Here is a 22,451-nt window from a genome sequence, read left to right as displayed (position 1 = left end):
ACAGCATTAGCATGACGCGGCTAGTCGACCAACATAACCAGCCTGGTCCACCAGCTTGGCCAGCTTGACCAAAGCAGTCAAATTGCATGACTAGCTTGATGACCAGCCTGGTCAAGTTTTGCTAGGTTTAGTTTCTGAGTTTCTTCGGTCTGACAGACTGAACGAACAAAGAAGCAAAACAGTTAGCATGTGGTTTGGGCAGCGTGTTTACTCGCTAACTCTGTAGCTCTTTTGGTTGCTAATTTGGCTTTTAGCTAGGCAAATTGCTAATCATATTTTCAGCTAGATTATCGTTTATGCTAGGCTAATCTATATATATATATAGTGGACAGTGAGAAGAGAAACAAGGAGGTGGGTTTAATGTTTAATGGCTGATTGGTGTTTATTGTAAGGTATCTTCTCTTTGTTATTGTCTTATTCTGAAAGCGGGTTTCCAGGCCAGAGTGTATTGAGGGAGTTGACGTCTGAACCATTCTCCAGATCGCCGGCCTCCAGGAATGAAGCTCCTCGAAAGTCTGGTTTCATGACACAGGTCAGTGTCCACTTGTCCAGCTTTTTTTTTTTTTTTTAAATATGTAAAAACAAGACATATGACTTAGATACTGTAAATGTTCTCTAAACCAAACCCAAAAAACAAGGAAGCAGACATCACCAGAATGGACTAAAAAACGTAGAAAAGGAAATAACTGTGGTCTTGCTGCATCATTCGAGAGCTCTGGGAATTTCCCAGGCTCAAAGTCACGCTCCCCCCACACAGCTATTCTCCGTCCCTGGTAGCCTGTGAAAGCTCTTTGTGAGCATATGAGGTCAGTGACCTTAAATAAAATAGAATAAAAGTCGGGACCAGGTGTGGACCAGGACCAGAACCAGGACCAGGGCCTAGCATGTGGCCTTTTTTTTTTTATTTCTGAAGCAAACCTGAGGCTAAGACGGCTACACACACACAACACAGACGTGTCTGTCCCATTGATAAAAACGGCAAATGGCCTCCTGAGTGGCCCTACTGTCTAACTGTTGCCCCCATCTTCAGAAGGTCATGAGATTGATCGCTGGCGATGGGACTTCCATCTGTGGCAGAGAGTCCAAGAGGGTATAATTGGCCTCCTCGTCTCTGGGTGGATAGGTTAACCCTCCCTGTCCTAATTCCTAACCATGGTTGGCGTTTTTTATCTTGAGGTAACAGAATTAGCCGTTAGCGTTCTCCTCCGAGCGTGTTGAGCTCCAGGGACATTGTGAAAAGAGGGGTGGAGCTTCACTGGTGGCATCATGTGATGGGAAGAGTCCTAGACCTCCACCTATCCTCCTAAATAAAGACCCTTCCCACTTCCTTAAGCTAAAATTCCTTCCTGAGGTTCTGCCGGTAGCTATGAGAGAAGTCTGTCTGGGGTTTTTCACAAAGTAACCGTCGCTGCTTCTGTCGTTAGCATGCCTGCTTTCCTCCTACGGTCATCTCTAGACTTTCCAGTTTCCAGACTAGAAAAACCCCCTTCTGATGATGCGTCTTAAAGGTGGAGGAGCTTTTTAGCCACTGCAAGCCTTTTTGGGTGGATACCTGACCCGTTTTCATTAGCCTGTACATCAGCTATGCTAGCGATTCACATAATCCATATAACTCAGGCGTGAACAACTGGCCTCCAGCAAACTACAAAGTAGTTACCAAACTACTCAGACACACCCACTTTGCCAGGTAATTAATTAAGGGCTGGGTAATTTGGTAATTACCGGTGTGTTTGAGTAGGGCAACCATCAGATTTGTGTGCATTCGTTCAGGAACTGCAAGCCTCTACTTCGGCTACGCTAGCCGTTAGCGATTTTCCTTTTAACACGAGGGAAGGGATTCCTGGTGTTTGTTAAATATGACAAATAAACCCACAAATATTCCATTATATTTATCTACATTTAGAAAATATAGGGATACATATTTTAGATTTGTATATGTTTATATTTGTGGTTTATTTGTCGTTTATCAGTTTTTGGACCCATCTTTCTTTGGATTCTTTGGATCGTGATTTTATTTTTACGTGGACTTCAGGGGGTTCAAGCCTTAATTATTATTCATTTTTTTTGTACCCCCAAGAGTACACCTTGCACATGACGAATAAGCCCGCTACTCATCCACTGACCACTGAACCCTTGCACCACCCATGTACAGTCCCACCAGCTTTAGCACTGCTCCAGCATTTTGGAATTTGGCAGTGTGGTCCTGGACCTGCAAACTGGGTCAGGGGGGTTGTTCTATAGATCTCGCCTGTGCTGTACCGGGACGCTCCAGCCCGAGGCCTGATGTGGAGCTTCCTCAGTGGCAGATCGCCCGTGTGAAAACACACAGCGCAGAGCGCCGAAAAAAAAGCCGGCTTCCTTTCCCCCTCGGATCGGAGCCGCCGCAAACAATAGGGATGTGGCGTAGTTGAAGAGAGGGGGGAAGCCGAGTGCTGGCCTGCTGAGCCAAAGGACGTCAGAGAGCGTTTTGAAGTGGCCATCAGGCCCGTGGCTCGGATCAGGAAGGAGTTAATGCGGCGTACAGCAATTGCACGAACAAACAATAGTCAGGGCTTCATAATAATCTCAGGATTTTTCCACACGGAGAAAGAGGGGTCATACGCGGAGTTCACGTCTGGATACAACCTGCCTCATAAACGTTGTTGTTTGAGGTATAAACAGTAAGTGTATGACTTGGGATGAGGTGAAAATGCTCAGGTGCGGTCTTACAAGCTTATTTACCACCCTGTAATTTCACCTCAGAATGAGGTACGGTGATTTTTCGAAATGTTAGAGATTAACTCTAGTGTTATTGGCTGGTTTACGGCACTGCAACGGCTCACAGGAGCCATGCAGCCAAGCCTAGCCAGGGCTTTAAGACCGTAACAAGGACTATTTGTCATTATTTTTAAGTCTTACCGGCTAGTGTCGCTGTGCTCTCGGTGTCCAGTTGGCACAGTGTGCTGTTAGTCAGCTGAAGAGCTTGTAGCAGGATCTACCAGGGTTAGCTTTTTAGCCTAGCACCCAGCTAGTACCCGCTCAGCACTGCTGTTCCCACAGATACCTGCAGCTGTGCTTCCTTTAGCCAACATTTCTTATTATTTTTACTCATTTTATCACAGGAAAATAAGAATGTAAATGAATCTAGAGGTATTTAAATGATCTGATGTGATTTGTGCTCAGGTGCGGTCTTACAAGCTTATTGACCACCCTGTTATTTCACCTCAGAATGAGGTACGCTGATTTGCCAAAACTTTAGAGACTAGCTCTAGTGTTGTTAGCTGGATTACAGCACTGCAACGGCTCACAGGAGCCATGCAGCCTGGCCTGGTTTGCCAGCTGAACAGCTTGCAGTAGGATCTGCTAGGGTTAGCTTTTAGCCTAGCACCCAGTTTCCACTGATACCTGCAGCTGTGCTTCCTTTAGCCAGCCCTTCTTTAAATAGTGCTTCACCCGCTCAGCTAGTGTTAGCTTTTAGCCTTTAAAAAAAACAGCCGTGTTAAATCTTAAAGTCATAAGTGTCATAAATATGATCAAGGACACAAACTGTCGAGGTTAAAAACGGTCAAATTTGATAAAAATATTTATTTTACTGTCTTTCTGAACAAAGCAAAAATATTAACAATACTTAAAGCAATATTTGTGTTTTACTTTAATGAATTTAATATAATATTTTTTTTCTTTCTTTGCCATTTCTTTAGCGTTTCTACATTTGTATTAATTTCATGACTAACTAATATAAATTAAATAATTTTATGACTATAATTATAACTCATAACCTTAAAAATATCATAGCTAAAATGCCGTTTTGGCATAAATTATAATAATTATAATATATATTTTTTTCCTTTGGTAATTTATCTCTGTATCCATCAATATCTCCAAATTCCGCTGGTCAGCTGATGATCACTTCTGAGTGGAAAAGCATATGGCCAGCATTTGGCTGGTGTGGCAATCGCTGCGATAGTCAACACACCTCACGGTCGACTCTGTAGCCTCATTGATTATTAATCGCTTCCTCAGATCTGCATTATTAATATGTGCCTGTTGTCGTTCTTTGGTTAGCATGACCGTGGCCTAGGTCTGCTTCTGCAGCTTTGCGCCGGAGCTAGGAGGCTAATGTAGCTAACGAGTAATGAGCGTTTCTACTGCGCCGATTAGCACGGTGCCAACTGCAGGCCACTGCTTGTTGGGGGTGGTCACTCTTTTCAACACTTAACTATGTGGGTTTTGTGATGCCTATTAGGCAGCAAGCGACCAGTCAGGAGACAATCTGAGACGAGTCAAACTGTGATGTTCTAGACGGCGGAGGGGTCGGAACATCTCTAGAACATCAGGCAGGTCTTGTGAAGTGTTCCTGTCCCGTGCACCAAGGAAGGACAACCAGGGAACCGGTGGCAGGGTGATGGGCGTCCAAGCCCATGGTCCCACCTCACCGCTCACAGGACTTATAGATGGAGCTACCACAGTAGGACACCTTCAGAGGCCTTGTGGAGTCCAAGCTTCAAAAGGTCAGCGCTGTTTTGGTTGCACAAGCTACAAACGTCCATCCCTTGTTAGCCTCGTAGTTCCGGTAGCAGCGAACCAGTGTGTGAGATACCGGCATGCAGCAAATAATGCATTTCAACAGGAAGTCAGAATTCATGAGCTGCTAACTAATTGCTGTGTTTTATTATGTGAACGAGCAGAGAGGGCGTAGGCACGGCGTCACAGCGTCACAGCGTCACAGCGGCACGGCATCGGGAAGGCCAGAGCAAACGTCACACGCAACGGTATGGAGAGTCCACCAACGTTCAACACCTGGAAGAAGAATCCACAACTTAGTGGTGTGAGTGTGGGGGAGTGTAGATTTACACCCCTAATTAAATTTTTTAGACCCAATATCTGAATCTTCATAATGGAAAAACAAGAAGTTGAGATAATAAATAATTAAAGTGTTGATCTTCTATATTATAGTCGATTTTTCTCCGTTTATTTCTGCTGAGATTGGATCAGAGTACCTCTCTGGAATCGCAGGACGTTCTGACACTACTGGCTGTACTGGTACATCATGCTGGATATGAATGTAATTAGGTTTTCATTCTGGAGATCAGTTCTCTCAAAGCTTTACTTGGTGCATGAATTTGATTTCTAACCAAACCCAAACCAAACGTTTGAGCTGCCTCTGAATGCTTGCGTCACATTTCCAAACTTTTGAACATTGATTCCTCCAACTTTCGGTTGGTGTTTCTGTTCTTTTCAGCTGCGATTCTAAATGTCTGACCGTACTGCTCGAAAGTGTGGAATCACCGCTCAAACTTCAGAGCTGCGATTCCGAACTTCAGAGCAACAATGTCAAACATCGGAGCGGCAGTTCTGAACTTGTGAGCAGCGATTCCACATGTTTGGTCGATGATTCCACACTTTTCTGCGGGAATTCTGAACGTCTGAGCGGTGATTCCACACTTTTGGGAAGTAAAACCTTGTCAGACCTTTAAGCGCTGATTCAGATTTTGAGGAGTGATTCCAAACTTTTGAACAATGACTCCACTTTCTGAGCAGTAATGACAGATGCTTGAATGGTAATTTTACACATTTCAGCGTTGATTCAAAAAGTTCGGTTGGCGATTCCAAACTTAAGCTGCGATTCTTAATGTCCTAAATGCTGATTCCACACTTTTGAGCAGTAATGCCAAACTTCTGAGCAGCGATTCCACACTTTTCAGCAGGGATTCTGAACATCTGAGTGGTGATTCCACACTTTTGAACAGTGATTCCACTCTGAGAAGTAATGGCAAACCTTTGGTTGGCGATTCCAAACTTTTTAATGTTGATTCTTGAAGTCTGAGTGATTCCCCACTTTTGAGCAGTAAAGTCAAACTTCGGCTGCAGCGATTTCAAATGTTTGGTTGGCGATTCCAAACTTTTCAGCAGCGATTCTTAATGTTTTAATGCTGATTCCACACTTTTCAGCGTTGATTCTAAATATTTGGGTGGTGATTCCACTTTTTGAGAAGTAATGCCAAACGTCTGAGCGGTGATTCCACACTTTTGAGTAGTAAAACCTTGACAAACCATTGAGTGGACATTCAGATTCCAAACCTTTGATGGGCAATTACAAGTATTGAGCGGCGATTCCACACTTTTGAACAGTGATTCCACTGATTCCACAAGTAATGTCAAACGTTTGGTTGGTGATGCCACTTTTCAGTGTTGATTTTAAATGTTTGGTTGATGATTCCACACTTTTCAGTGTTGATTCTTAATGTTTGAGCGGTAATTCCACACTTTTGGGAAGTAAAACCGAGTGGTTCGGGTGGTGATTCCACTTTTTGAGCAGTAAGGCCAAACTTTTGGTCGGTGATTCTAAATGCGTAATAAGTGGTGGAATAAGTGGTGATTCCAGACCTTTCGGCACTGATGTCAAACGTCTGAGAGGTGATTCCAACTTTTTATGCATCACTTTCCTCACTTTAATTCCTTTAAATTGTTCAGACGTTTGGAGTATCGGGGTATACTCAGTTTTCAAGACCTCGCTCCTGCAGCAGCGCTTGCTCAGGCCGAACACTTGGCTGATGACTCCGCTGCTGTTCTCCCGCCACTCTCCATTCACACAGCTCTGCACGCTGATCTGATAACACACGCGCCGCTCGGCCCTCATGCTGAACGGCTGAGTTCTCCTGCAGCTCTCCGTCAGCGCAGGGTCCCAGTGCCTTAACCTCTACAGAGAGAGAGAGAGTATCATCAGTCATTTATTAAACCGAGGAAATGAGCTACAGTACAGTAGCTGCTGTCTGCATAACATGGTGACACCTGGTGGACAGCGCTGGAACATCCACAGCAAATAGAATTACTTTCACAAGAGTAAGGTCTACTCCAGGTAAAATCATGACATTTGAGGTGGAATGAAGTTTCCTGAATCTGAAATTGAATTAGAATTTTTATTCTTTGTAATTCTTTCTAAATCTGTCTCAAATCTGAAACTGAATTTCTTAAAGCTGAATTAGATTGAAATTGAGAAAATTAAATATGTACAGAATAAAAAAAAAGGTGTATCCCCTAACACAGACACACACACACGTGTTTAGACACCAATCTCAAAATGTATTTTAAATAAAAGACAAAAACATTTTTTCAGAAATTAATTACATGGTAATTTCATTTGAATGTCACATCTTACTTAATTACATATCTAAGATATTGGTTCCTTTACAAACCAAAAAAAAAATCAATTTCAGTTCAAAATTCAGTTTTAGATTAAAGATAGTTTTTTTTACAAACCAAAAAATTCAATTTCAGTTCTAAATTCAGTTTTAGATTAAAGATTGTTTTTTTTACAAACCAAAAAATTCAATTTCAGTTCTAAATTCAGTTTTAGATTAAAACTTGCTCTTTAAAAAAATCTATTTCAGTTTCAAGTTCAGCTTCAAATGATAATTTGCTCTTTTGCCAACAATAAAAATATTTTTACAAACCAAAAAAATCAATATTAGTTCAAAATCAGCTTCAGATTTGAGATTTTTAGAAACCATAAAATTTAGGTTCAGTTCAAAATTCAACCTCAAATAAAACAAATGCTCTTTTGCAAACAATACACTTCGATTTAAGTTCAAAATTCAGTTTCAGATTAAAGCTTTTTTTTAAACTATAATTTCAGTTTGACTTTAAACTTCAGTGTTGATCCCCAGTGATTCCACAGCCCCAGAGAGTAACTGTCCTCTCTTTCTCTGGGTGGGGGTTGGATGGTCCTCTTGGTCCTCTTTCTCCCTTCATCACTGAGGGTGGGCAGTGCTAACCAACGCGGCCTTCTGTTAGCTGACGTAGCAGAATTAGCAGTTAGCGTTCTCCTTCAAGCGCGTTGAGCTCCAGTGGTGTTGCGTTAGGAGGCCAATGGGAAAGATAGGGTGGAGCTTCACATGACTGGGGGGGCGGGACACAACATGTGCATGTGCCTTCACTCTTCCAGCGATTGTACCATTGTGTAATGGGGGAGTCCTAGCCCACAGTATGAGTTTCTGATCAGCAGTTAATTTCATATGATTTAATACACAAAATTAACGCCCACACCAACTACTGCAAGTGGATGGCTCGGGCCTCTCAGGCAATGAATTTGTGCCCATTTCACATAATAACTTTCAGTGACCTTTGAGTGACCTTAAACTCTTCACTTTTCTGGTTCCTGTCAAGGTGGAGTGAAGCGAAATTCCTCAGTAATACAGTTGGGGTGAAGGTGAGCAAGGCTGGCATCAAACAAACCTCCATAGAGAAGCCGAATTCATCACCGTCTCCCACTCTGGAAGCCTTTAGGAGGAAGTAGAAGCCGTAGAGACCAATGGCTCGAGTGGTGTCCTGCAGTTCCTGTACCCCAACACACACACAGACACCCCACCACCAGCACACTTCTGCATTTTGCCGTATTTCATGCTTTCATAGTTTCATAGTGGCAAGATTTCCCACAAGGAAGCGTTAACTATAACCGAAGGTGGTCTGCCATGCTGTCTGCACTGGTCAATTCCCACCAATTAAAACATGCAGATAAAAGCCCGGTGGACTGGCCGTCAGACTGGGTGACAGACAGGCTAAATATCTGGGTCACCTTTTGCAATATAAATGCAAATGTGACTCAGGAAATGAAGTCAGTAGAAGGCAGTATACCGCACCCCGCCAACGATCATGCCGAAGCGGACGCTGTGCTTGGAAAAGTTCGTCAAGTGCATGTCTCCCCCGCTGTGGATCTACAGGAAAAAAGAGACACTATGACTCATTCTGTCACTGATTCAGTACCATAGCACAGTTCAAATGAGTCAGATTGGCACTGATTTGTTACCACAGCACAGTTCAAATGAGTCAGGTTGGCACTGATTCATTACCACAGCACAGTTTAAATGAGTCAGGTTGACACTGGCCTAATAAGCCCAGCACGGTAAAATGAGTCACTGATTCAAAACTGTAGCACAGTTCAATTTAGTCAGATTGACACTGATTTATTACCACAGCACAGTAACAATTAATCACTGATTCATTACCATAGCACAGTTCAAATGAGTCAGACTGACACTGATTCATTACCACAGCACAGTAAAATGAGTCATTGATTCAATACTGTTGCACAGTTCAAATGAGTCACTGATTCAATACTGTTGCACAGTTCAAATGAGTCACTGATTCAAAACTGTTGCACAGTTCAAATGGATTACTGATTCATTATCATAACACATTTCATGTGATTAAATTGACACTGGCCCAATTACCATAGCACATTTAAAATGAATCACTGACTCATTACCACAGCACATTTAGAATGAATCACTGACTCAATACCAAAGCACAGTTAAAATGAATCACTGATGAATCTTAAATTGAACAATGAAAATGAATCTTATTATCATAGAACACTTACACTGAGTCAAACATACACTGATTCATTGTCATAGCACTGTTAATATCAGTCAAATTGACACTGGCCTAATTACCACAGCACAGAAAAACAATTCACTGATTCATTACCAGCTCTGTTCAAATCACATATAGATAAAATGAGTCATACTGACACTGATTCAGGTAACAGTACAGCTGATTACAGTCATACTAACACTGATTACACTCATCACTGCAACCAAACCACAGTTAAAATGTAACATGCTAACACTGATTCATTAGTACAGCACAGTTCAAATGAGCCATACTGACAATGATTCAGGTAGCTGTGCAGCTGAGTAGAGCCATACGAACACTGATTCATTACAATACAAATTGCTCCTGTAAAATGAGCGATTCACTGGCCCAGCTCAGTTAAAGCAGTTCTAATTGCGAATCGTGTAGACTCTGATGAATCACTTTAGCGCAGTAGCATAGCGACTCGTCCGCTACAGCAGGCCAGGCTGAAAACACTGTGAAACACTGGGGAAGACTCACTGAGTGGTAGTGGCTGGAGAAGGTGAGCAGAAGCCAGGAACGGGGCAACAGGTTCATCTTCTCAATCTCCTCGACGTGGTGTCCTGATTGATGTAAACAGGTAAGTGCACATTTTGACACTGAACTAGCACTGCTATTGCTAGCGCTCGGTTTCTCAAAGCTAGCCTTCAGCTAATCTGGAAATGCCCCTGCAAGCTTGGCACCAAGCATGAGAAAAGTGATGATAGTGAAACTGCTAGAACAGTATGAAAACTGTGGAGGAAACCAGGAAGGCTGGGTTGCAGGGAGGCCTGTAGAGGCTTGTAATGGTGGAACTGGTAAAATAATCATGGTAAAGTGCATGGTGTATGTAAATGTAGTAAATGCTGCCTATATAAGGTGTGCCACTCACGCTCTGTGATGGCGTGGAGACGAAGAGCCTGGAAGAGAGGAACGTACTTGTGGCCCACAGGCTGCTCCAGAAACACCCCTGCAGTTCTATAAGAGAGGAAAAGGGCGAGAGACTTTGAAATAGACCAGAGAAGGACAGGGAGAGAGAGAAAGAGGTAGGCCTATGTCATTTTTGCAGTACTGTTTCAAGGTATATGCTGTGTGGTCAAAAGTATTGGGACACCCCATTCTATTTCCATTTGGTACCCCCTAGCACTAGCAATGCTCCTGACACTAGGGGGTATGGACCTAACACACATGTGAAGCCAGCCACCACCTTTTGTCAAACTGCCACCGATGTGTGAGGAAGAGGCAGGTGCCAGGTCCCCAGCTCCGCCACACCAGCTAACAGATGCCTGTGCCGACCAAGAACACTTAAGATGTGACGTGATGTGGATAGAGAGTATGGCCAATTGTGCTCTCTCAGACTCTGGCTGCTGAAGGCAAAGCGCCATTGGCTTCACAATCCTCAGGCCATAGTGGTAGGGCTACTGAACCCTTTCTGAGCACCCCCCCACCCCCAAATTTCTGCTGGCTACCCTTGATTTCAAAAGAAATGCTGGGCAAGCAGGTGTTTAGAAACTTTTGAATGTATAGTATTTTACTTTGACAGAAATATGGCTATGAAATGCCAGCAGACCTGCAGAAGAGGCCGATGACCTTGCTGTGTGAAGGTAGAGTGTGGTCACTGCTGTGAAACTGCAGGTAGATCCAGGTAAGGACCGTCTGGAGAAGATCATACTCGCTGACTGCGAACACTCTGCCCACAGAGTCAGACCAGAAGACACACAGTTAACCATTGAAAGGAATTCTTACAGTGTGAGTGCCATGCAGGGTATTCCCCCTCAACTGTAAGTATTCAACCCTCAAACTAGGCCTTGGTACCTGCCACCACCCCCGTACTCCTCTCAGTCCCCACTGATGGCTAAGGGCTTTTGCAAGACACTCAGCAGCAGAAGTCATTTAAAATTCAAGAAATTTAAACTATTTATTTACAATGAGAATACAGTGAGATATGACACACACACACACACACACACACACGTGAGCTGACCTGGGGCATCGCAAGGTTTTGAGCAGGAGGTCAAAGGGCAAGTCCTTGAGGCCAATATGACTCGAGAGATCAGTGACAAGAAACAGCTCCAGCCAATGTTCACATGCACCCTGAAGACCTGTTTGCTTGTGCTAACGGCACACACACACACACACACACACACACACACACAGACACAGACACACACACACAAGTTTGTTTAATACAATGTCAAGATGATGTGATAATGCATGTATATAATATTGTATTTAAATATATAAATATATGTAAGTGCCTATATGTAATAATGATATCCCATATTAATTCTACATATGTAAGTACCTGTATGTAATAATAATATCCCATATAAAAATGAATATCTATGTACGTATCTACAGCTCCAAAAAAATGAAGAGACCATTAGTGTTGTATTTCATAAACCATAAAACATTTCCCCTAAATTCCAAGAGAATTTTTACTATTTAGAGCTTTTATTTATTTGCAGAAATGACAATTGTTCAGAAGCCAATGCTCAAATAATGCAAAGAAATGATGATAATAATTTTAATGTAAAAAAGTTATTATTCAGATTTAAACACAGGACTAATATCTGAACTTTGAGAGCGTTCAGAAATCACTATGCTGGAATAACCTCGACGGCCAATCGCAGCTCTCATGTCTCGGCCGGCTCTCCACTAGTCTTTCACATTGCTGTTGGGACTTTATGCCATTCATAGTCTGCAAATTCAACATATATGTATATATATATATATATATATATATACATATATATATATATATATGTATATGTATATATATATATATATATATATATATATATATATATATATATATATATATATATATATATATATATATATGCACACAGACCTACAGGCAAAGGCAGTCCCATCATGCAGGCTGGAAATGGGAGCACTGCTTCCCCCTGCTGGCCATTTGAGGGAACAGTACCGAGCAGTGTGTGCTAAAAGACATTGTTCTAATTCCTGTCTCTTATACCTTGCAGGAAACCTGATGGAAGCCACAGACTGTCGAAGATGTGATGTTAGCCATCATCTCATCCAGACATCTGTCAATCAGAATGCATCTTTCAGTGCGTTTTACTAAATTACATGAATCATTATTACAGTTCACATCTCTAGGATGTTCATTAGTCCGTTAGTCGTTGAGCTAAGAGTCAAGCTTCGTATATTTCTGCCTGAGTACCGGAAGCTCATACCCCACCAGTTAGCATTATGACTAGCATGCTAGCTTTCACCTTCACAGCACTTGTAGCGTTGCGTAATGGGGGAGTCCTAGCTAGCTAGCGGGCGGGAATTTGAAATGACTTAACTGGGTAAAATCTATGGCTGGGTCCCCAATTGCGCACTCCACGCTAATACTATACGATATAGATGATATGCTTATCTACATAGTGCGGGTTTGGAGGGTTAATCCACAAAATGTTACCACACTAACCCAGTTGTATTAACAGGAAGTGATATAGCGTTGCTATGCTAACATACGCCACTACAAGTTCTCCAGCCGCATTAGCTGGCATCGTTATCATTTCGCATTGCATTGTGGGAAAAGGGTGTCCATTGTAACCACCCTCAAAAATCGTCTGTTTCTGAGTATGTCATGGATATTTGACTATAGTTAACGTTGACACTTTTATCCATACTACATACTTCATACTCAGAAACTCCTTAGCGTTAGTAATTTGTACGTCATTGAGACACACCAACTAAAGATATACAGTATGTTTATATGTTAGCATAGACACTGTAAACCAGCCTCCATGTGGTGCAGGTTTGTTGTTTATGGTACACAGTAAGTCATACTTCACCCTAAACCACATCCACAAGCCTATGCCTCCCTGATGAGGAGCCGAATGTGATTCCAGTGGGTTTGCGAGATGTGTGTCCCACAGGGTTCTGTTGTAGGGTATGTAAAACTCCTGGCCTGCTGAGAATAACAGCATTGCCAGCTCACACTGGTTGACCAGCCTAGCTTTTGACCAGCATAGGGTCTTGGTCTTGCTGGTGTATACCAGCTTGTGAATAGCATTACCAGCATCCACTATATACTGGTTAAGAGCTAGTTAACCAGCTAGCTTACCAGTAAGTGGTATGTTTTCACCTGGATGAGCGGCTTTTCAACCATCTAAGACAGCTTAGACCATCTACAACCAGTCCTGAGGGCGATGATGCTAATTGTGGAAATGCTGTAGAGTGCTGTGAAGTGTAGGCCTATGCACAGGATTATGGCTATGACTATTGGCTAGGCACATTAGCCCTGTAGCTCTCCCTTTAACAACTGGGCTCTGAATGTGTTCATTTCAGCACGCTGACTGGTGGGCTTCCATAACTAGACATGTCTTGACCGATCTAGTGTCGAGTATTTGGGGTCAGGAAGGAAGCCATTTGTTTTTTGGCTGAACCGTAGCCTTACAAGCAGTGGACGTTGTCCACATATTTCAGAGCCGTACGTGCTTTCTGTAGTGTGCTGCGGTTTTACAGGCCCAACCCAGCTGGGTGGACCAGCGAGGGCGTCCATCACCATGAGTTCATAGAAGAGACTGGACTTAAGGCACGTTTCGTGACTGGACGTGGAGAATCGAGGCCAAAATCCATCCCCAGGCCCACCTAGTCTGGAGGCTGTGAGTCAGTGCGTGGTTCTGGACTGCGCTCCTGCTCTCCTGGGACCCTCGGGTGTGAAGTGGGGGTGTCGTTTATTTAACATGACACATCTCGAACACGCTCACGCACACCTGTATTACTGCACTTGTGAAGACCCTGACCTTCCTTTAACTCGTCCATATACTAACCCTGACCCATGATCTGAGTCCAGCTGGAGGTTCGCGTCAGTTCCCAGTTCCATTCTCAGCTGTGAGAGGCAGCCAGTCTCTAAACTCACCTCTGGTAGAGCTGTGGAAGGCCGAACAGGACGGCAGCAGAGAGCACTGCCCCTCCCCACTGCTCAGTACACTCCGCCGGCCTGTACAGGGTCCGCAGGGCAAAGGACACCGCTGGGGCAGAGGGCAGGGAGAGGGAGAGCGTTACTGTTCTACCACCACCACCGACCACCACCGACCACCACCATAACATGGTGAAAGCATTCGTCCTGTTTTACTCTACTGCCTGTGTCCAGTACAGATACTGAACACTTTCTAGTGGATACTGAATCATTCAGGATGGCCAGGATGATTCAGTATCGTTCAGTATTCTTCAGTATGGTTTCGTTTGGCCAGTGTGGTTGAATATGGTTCAGGATGCGTTGGTGTGGTCCTGTACGGATCATTATGGATCAGTATGGTCATTATAGTTCAATATTGGTCAGTATGGTCATTTGGGTTCAGTGTTGTTTAGTTTGGGTCATTATGGTCAGTGTGGTCATTATGGTTCGGTACAGATCATTATGGATGAGTATGGTCAGGATGGTCCAGTATTGTTCAGTTTGGGTCATTGGGGTTCAGTTTGGTTCAGTATTGTTCAGTTTGGGTCATTATGCTTCAGTTTGGTTCAGTATTGTTCAGTTTGGGTCAGTGGGGTTCAGTTTGGTTCAGTATTGTTCAGTTTGGGTCATTATGGTTCAGTTTGGTTCAGTATTGTTCAGTTTGGGTCATTATGGTTCAGTTTGGTTCAGTATTGTTCAGTTTGGGTCATTGGGGTTCAGTTTGGTTCCATATTGTTCGATTTGGGTCATTGGGGTTCAGTTTGGTTCCATATTGTTCAGTTTGGGTCATTGGGGTTCAGTTGGGTTCCATATTGTTCAGTTTGGGTCATTGGGGTTCAGTTTGGTTCAGTATTGTTCAGTTTGGGTCATTGGGGTTCAGTTTGGTTCAGTATTGTTCAGTTTGGGTCATTGGGGTTCAGTTTGGTTCAGTATTGTTCAGTTTGGGTCATTATGGTTCAGTTTGGTTCAGTATTGTTCAGTTTGGGTCATTGGGGTTCAGTTTGGGTCATTATGGTTCAGTTTGGTTCAGTATTGTTCAGTTTGGGTCATTGGGGTTCAGTTTGGGTCATTGGGGTCCAGTTTGGTTCAGTATTGTTCAGTTTGGGTCATTATGGTTCAGTTTGGGTCATTGGGGTTCAGTTTGGTTCAGTATTGTTCAGTGTGGGTCATTGGGGTTCAGTTTGGTTCAGTATTGTTCAGTTTGGGTCATTGGGGTTGAGTTTGGTTCAGTATTGTTCAGTTTGGGTCATTGGGGTTCAGTTTGGTTCAGTATTGTTCAGTTTGGGTCATTGGGGTTCAGTTTGGTTCAGTATTGTTCAATTTGGGTCATTGGGGTTCAGTTTGGTTCAGTATTGTTCAGTTTGCGTCATTATGGTTCAGTATTGTTCAGTTTGGGTCATTGTGGTTCAGTTTGGGTCATTGGGGTTCAGTATTGTTCAGTTTGGGTCATTGGGGTTCAGTTTGGGTCATTGGGGTTCAGTTTGGTTCAGTATTGTTCAGTTTGGGTCATTGGGGTTCAGTTTGGTTCCATATCGTTCAGTTTGGGTCATTGGGGTTCAGTTTGGGTCATTGGGGTTCAGTTTGGTTCAGTATTGTTCAGTTTGGGTCATTGGGGTTCAGTTTGGTTCCATATTGTTCAGTTTGGGTCATTGGGGTTCAGTTTGGTTCAGTATTGTTTAGTTTGGGTCATTGGGGTTGAGTTTGGTTCAGTATTGTTCAGTTTGGGTCATTGGGGTTCAGTTTGGTTCAGTATTGTTCAGTTTGGGTCATTGGGGTTCAGTTTGGTTCAGTATTGTTCAGTTTGGGTCATTGGGGTTCAGTATTGTTCAGTTTGGGTCATTGGGGTTCAGTTTGGTTCAGTATTGTTCAGTTTGGGTCATTGGGGTTCAGTATTGTTCAGTTTGGGTCATTGGGGTTCAGTTTGGTTCAGTATTGTTCAGTTTGGGTCATTGGGGTTCAGTATTGTTCAGTTTGGGTCATTGGGGTTCAGTTTGGTTCAGTATTGTTCAGTTTGGGTCATTGGGGTTCAGTTTGGGTCATTGGGGTTGAGTTTGGTTGGTTGTGCTGAATGTAACCGCTACCCTCTTTGGTGATGGAGTGGTCGTGTACTGTAAGCTGGAGGAGGGTGGGCCATCTGAGGCTTCCTTGACTCATCCCCATGATCCCTCCATCCTCTCTCAGCATCTGTCCCCAGCGTCCAGCACCGCTTCGCCACCCAGATGTCCGTGTCCAGCTACAGCCTGTGAAACACCATAGTCAGTTCAGTTCCTCTCTCTCTTTCTCTGCTTGAGTCAGACTCCCCACCATCGCAACCCAGTCAACACTCACAGCCTCTGCGAGATGCAACACGTCGATCTGCTGAATTCTTTAACGCCCCAGACTCAAAGTGCTCGAGGGAGCTCATTTACAACGAGCGTCTTAAGAATACAAAAACAAGATAATCATATTAAAAAAGCGAGGGTTCACAGCTCGAGCGGTGAATACGATCACTAATCCTACCAAATCACATTCCTGAACATAACCCCCCCACCCCCAACCCACGCATGAGCAGCCGTCTGCACTTCAACACACTGCTGCATGGTTGCGGGTTGCGAAATGTTTATACTACACACGGGAGATGTTTCTAATAAAGTGGCCAGTACAGGTACAGTTATGTAAACCCATCTGTTCGTAGAATTCTGCCAGAAGCTTGTTGACGGCTACCGGAAGCATGTGTAGGGGTTTCTGCTGAAGTGTGTATCATCTGGGTGGGCAGAATTACCTGCTCTGTTCTGTAGCAGTGTGTTCCTTTGCTTCTTGCGGTTCACGTAAAGCTCGGCCAGTGTCTCCGACCTGGACAGGAACGGCCAGTGCAGCTCCCACATGCTCCCCAAACACTGCAGCACTGCATCTGAGGACGAGCACAAACTGTGTGTGTGTGTGTGTGTGTGTGTGTGTGTGTTAAGTGCAGGCTAGTTGTTGTTCGTACTGGTACCTGGTTTAGCGCTCTGGGTCACTTCCTGAGAGAGCAAATAGAAGGACTCTTCTGGACAGGGATGGACACTTGGACTGTGAACGGATAGAAGACATGTCTCTCTCTCTTTTTCTCTCTCTCTCTCATGTCTCTCTCTCTCTCCTTTGTCTGTCTCTGTATGGTCTGACCACAGCTCATCTGCCCCAGGCCCCAGGCCCCACCCCCCACTTCACTGAGCCAGTTATACTCTGTGGCCCCTAAATTGCAGATCATCCCCCTCTGCTGTGGCGCACAGCCCACTGCAGGCTGATAGCATGTGGCCTGGCAGGCGGCCCGTACTCGTCCCCTCAGACTGCCCCAAACACCCATGGCCTGGTAGCAACTTGGGGGCGCTGGGAGCATGCCAAGAGCAACATAGCAATAATAATAATAATAATAATTATAATAATAATAATAATGATAATAATAATACCCAGTGTGTCGGCTGGCAGCAGCAAGTGGCGGAGTGTTGGTCAGTAGGAGGGGCAAGTCCTGGCTGGACAGGATATCACACCGCTGGAGTGTGTCAGCTAACACACACACACACACATACACACACAGTTACAATGAAAGCCTTCACTTTGTTCACTTACAGAGTCATGAGCCATGTTTCATAATAAATAAAACATTATTAATAATACAAAAAAATAATAATAACAAACAATAAACAATACATGTTTATCTTTATGACCATATGATTAAAAACTGATATACCCTAATACATAATATCCAGTATTACTATCCAGTATGAAGTTTTAATAACACTAGTATCCAGTATGAAACTCTAATAGCATTAATATCCAGTATGAAGCTTTAATAGCATTAATATCCAGTATGAAGCTCTAATACCATTAATATCCAGTATGAAGCTCTAATAACATTAATATCCAGTATGAAGCTCTAATGACATTAATATCCAGTATGAAGTTCTAATAACATTAATATCCAGTATGAAGCTCTAATACCATTAATATTCAGTATGAAGTTCTAATAACATTAATATCCAGTATGAAGTTCTAATAACATTAATATCCAGTATGAAGCTCTAATAACATTAATATCCAGTATGAAGTTCTAATAACATTAATATCCAGTATGAAGCTCTAATAACATTAATATCCAGTATGAAGTTCTAAAAACATTAATCATATAATATCACCATTGTTGTCTAGATTCTTTGACCAAACAGTCATTAAACACACCCATACACACATTTACCACACACAACCCCCTTAAACCCCCACTAACCCACCACACACACAATCAGTGAGATCAGCCAAGCCCTGGCAGTGGTGTGAAAAGCCAAACTGTGTGTGTGTGTGTGTGTGTGTGTGTGTGTGTGTGTGCGCTTCACCCCCTGTTTTGGAACGGGTAGGTTTCTGTGTGATTATTCGTGCCTCTTAAACTCCCCATGCCACCCCAGGCCGCTCCAGGTGCCCATCTCAGCCTGCTGCCAGCCTCATGGCACCAGGTTGGCAGAGCTGGCCCTGATACGGCGGGGCGCAGTGCCAGGCGTGGAGCCGCAGCCCCGCCAGCTATTTCACGCACTGCGGGAAGCCAGCGGGACGGCAAAACAAGAGACTGAGCAGGTTCACTTCGGCTAGTGTGGAACCATGAAGACTCAGACCACCGCTCTGTGTGTTCAGCTCACCAAATCAGTGTTGTAAACCAGCAGGTTTGTAAAGAGCCCCTAACGGCATGTCTACATATCATCTAATGGCCTCAATATTCTATTTCTTGGCCTAAATGAATTATTTCACAGCCGCAATATATTCATTTGTGGCCTTTCCATATTTTTCCATGGCTTTAATACATTTGGTGACCTCATTAGATTATCTCATGGCCTGGTTATGTTATCTCATGAACTCATTTTTATGGCCTCAACATATGATCTTGTGGCCTTAATATAGTATCTTGTGGCCTCAACATAGTATTATATGGCCTCAATATATTATCTTGTGGCCTTAATATAGTATCTTGTGGCCTCAACATAGTATTATATGGCCTCAATATATTATCTTGTGGCCTCAACATAGTATTATATGGCCTCAATATATTATCTTGTGGCCTTAATATAGTATCTTGTGGCCTCAACATAGTATTATATGGCCTCAATATATTATCTTGTGGCCTCAGAATAGTATTATATGGCCTCAATATATTATCTTGTGGCCTCAGCGTAGTATTATATGGCCTTAATATATTATCTTGTGGCCTCAGCATAGTATTATATGGCCTCAATATATTATCTTGTGGCCTCAATATATTATCTTGTGGCCTCAGAATAGTATTATATGGCCTCAATATATTATCTTGTGGCCTCAGCATAGTATTATATGGCCTTAATATATTATCTTGTGGCCTCAGCATAGTATTATATGGCCTCAATATATTATCTTGTGGCCTTAACATATTATCTTGTGGCCTCAACATAGAATTGTATGGCCTCAATATATTATCTTATGGCCTCATGAAATGATCCCCTGGTCTAAACATATTTTCTCATGGCTTTAATATATGATCTTGTGGCCTTAATATAGTTTCTTGTGGCCTCAATATATTATCCTGTGACCTTAAGATACTATATTGTGGCCTCTATAAAGTATTTTATGGCCTCAATATACTGTCTAATAGCCTCAATATATATTTTTATGGCCTCAATATATTATCTTGTGGCCTCAACATAGAATTGTATGGCCTCAATATATTATCTTGTGGCCTCAATATATTATCTTGTGGCCTCAACATAGTGTTGTACGGCCTTAATATATTATCATGTGGCCTTAAGATACTATATTGTGGCCTCTGTAGTATTTTATGGCCTCAATATATTATTTAGTGGTCTTAATATAGTATATTATGGCCTTAATATATGACCATGTGGCCTTAATATAGTTAATATAGTACAGTATATGATTTTGCTTGGCCTTATTATGTTATCTTATGATCTTATGGATCCCCTGGTCGAAACACATTATCTCAAGGCTTTAATATATGAGCTTGTGGCCTTTATATAGTATAACATGTCTCCAGCCAGGAGCCCGGCCAGTCTTTAGCGGTTGGTGAACCCTGCCTGACCCAGTATATCATCTCATGGCCTCAATATATGATCTTGTGGCCTTAATAAATTCCCTTGTGGCTTAAATCAGTCATCTCAAGGCCTTGTATTATTCTGTGGGCTTAATATGAATTATATATTATATTTGATATATTATTAGATTCATATAAATACGTATTATATTTATATGTACCTCTATTGTACCACCATCAACAGTCCACATGAACCTCGTGTAGGTTCACTGGTGCGTTTGGACAGTAAATAACAGGGCTGTAGTTGTGTTGTAGTCATGGCGACCGACGCCTGAGTCCATTCACCACCACTGTAAAGAAATCTGAGAAACCATTCATTTCTCTCGAATGAACCACAGCTTCACACCGAACCCCCCCGCCGCCGAATGTGACCTCCCCCCTCACCTGATTTGGTGGTCTGGTGGGTCAGGCTGAATGCTCTCCAAGCTTGTGCCTGACCCAGCATGTCCCCAGCCAGGAGCCTGGCCAGCCTCCAGCGGTTGGTGCACCCTGCCTGACTGCGCTGCCGGTGAGGTGGACCAGGTGGCACCTGTGCAGTACAGTGACCATGGGTAAAAACAAGGGGCATCTATGAATCAACCAAAAGTGTGTGTGTGTGTGTGTCTATGTGTGTGTGTGTCCAGCAGGTTAGTCTGACTTACGTGCCATTGTCCGTCACCGAGTGCATCGAGGCAGGCGCTTGGCATCGTCCTGCAGCAGCTTGCAATAGACCAAACAGGAGTTGAAAGTTGGTCTCCATGGCAACTGGCCTAAATACAACTTATTCAATATGCAAGATGCCCAATGTCCCGCCTTACTGTGTTGGGATTGGCCTGTTGGTCACACTCTAGCCAATCCTGGCTCACAAAGGGAGGTGGGCTATAATGAGCTCACCCTATTTTTAATGGGGTCCACCTTAAAGACACTTGACCAACCTCTCTCTCTTAACCTCTCTTCTACTAAAGCATGATGTTTTTGTTACTGCAGCTTTAAGACCATATGTAAATGACCTCTTTTCTGATTGGCTGCCCTGTAATGAGCTTTTTTTTTTTTTTTTTTTTTTTGCAAAGAATTCCACACTAAAGCACTGTTTATAATTGACCCTGAGAAGGCAGGGCTCAATGTAGACCAAATTGTCTCATTGCCTCAACATATTATCTCATTGCCTCAACATATTATCTTATGGCCTCAATATATTACCTCATTGCCTCAATATATTATCTCATTGCCTCAACATATCTCATTGCCTCAATATATTATCTCATTGCCTCAATATATTACCTCATTGCCTCAATATATTATCTCATTGCCTCAACATATCTCATTGCCTCAATATATTACCTCATTGCCTCAATATATTATCTCATTGCCTCAACATATCTCATTGCCTCAATATATTACCTCATTGCCTCAATATATTATCTCATGGCCTCAACATATTATCTCATTGCCTCAACATATTATCTTATAGCCTCAATATATTACCTCATTGCCTCAATATATTATCTCATTGCCTCAACATATCTCATTGCCTCAATATATTATCTCATGGCCTCAACATATTATCTCATGGTCTCAATATATTATCTCATGCCTCAATATATTATCTCATGGTCTCAATATATTATCTCATGGCCTCAACATATTATCTCATGGCCTCAATATATTATCTCATGGCCTCAATATATTATACAGCCTCAACATATTATCTCATGGTCTGAATATATCATCTCATGGTCTGAATATATTATCTCATGGTCTGAATATATTATCTCATGGCCTCAATATATTATACAGCCTCAACATATTATCTCATGGTCTGAATATATCATCTCATGGTCTGAATATATTATCTCATGGTCTCAATATATTATCTCATGGTCTCAATATATTATCTCATGGCCTCAATATATTATACAGCCTCAACATATTATCTCATGGTCTGAATATATCATCTCATGGTCTGAATATATTATCTCATGGTCTCAATATATTATCTCATGGTCTCAATATATTATCTCATGGCGTCAATATATTATCTCATGGCCTCAACATATTATCTTATGGCCTCAATATATTATCTCATGGCGTCAATAT

At 42.7% G+C, this 22,451-nt stretch overlaps 1 protein-coding gene and 1 long non-coding RNA gene across 4 annotated transcripts; one reads left to right on the top strand and one right to left on the bottom strand.

Moving 5' to 3' along the window:
• The first annotated feature begins 442 nt into the window (after positions 1–442).
• Positions 443–4,896, top strand: LOC140544397 (uncharacterized). 3 transcript variants are annotated; one of them, XR_011978249.1, is made up of 3 exons: positions 443–532; positions 4,226–4,490; positions 4,668–4,896. It is a non-coding gene; the product is annotated as an uncharacterized lncRNA (long non-coding RNA). The 3 variants fall into 3 exon arrangements; XR_011978248.1 differs by lacking the exon at positions 443–532 and adding an exon at positions 2,314–2,651; XR_011978247.1 differs by lacking the exon at positions 443–532 and adding an exon at positions 2,315–2,660.
• Positions 3,778–21,121, bottom strand: btbd16 (BTB (POZ) domain containing 16). The gene is made up of 16 exons (XM_072667920.1): positions 21,017–21,121; positions 20,760–20,904; positions 17,719–17,815; positions 17,268–17,341; positions 17,055–17,183; positions 16,375–16,533; positions 14,255–14,366; positions 12,356–12,425; positions 11,357–11,487; positions 10,943–11,062; positions 10,265–10,350; positions 9,874–9,956; positions 8,619–8,693; positions 8,215–8,316; positions 6,491–6,679; positions 3,778–4,779 (listed from the first exon to the last, which is right to left on the bottom strand). The coding sequence occupies exons 1-16, from the start codon at positions 21,059–21,061 to the stop codon at positions 4,687–4,689; spliced, it is 1,710 nt and encodes a 569-aa protein (XP_072524021.1). The 5' UTR covers positions 21,062–21,121; the 3' UTR covers positions 3,778–4,686.
• Positions 21,122–22,451: the final 1,330 nt, after the last annotated feature.

Source organism: Salminus brasiliensis, chromosome 22 (assembly GCF_030463535.1).
Source record: "Salminus brasiliensis chromosome 22, fSalBra1.hap2, whole genome shotgun sequence".
Lineage (NCBI taxonomy): Eukaryota > Metazoa > Chordata > Actinopteri > Characiformes > Bryconidae > Salminus > Salminus brasiliensis.
The sequence above is the reverse complement of the archived record's forward strand: the minus strand, read 5'-3'. Positions and strand labels throughout refer to the sequence as shown.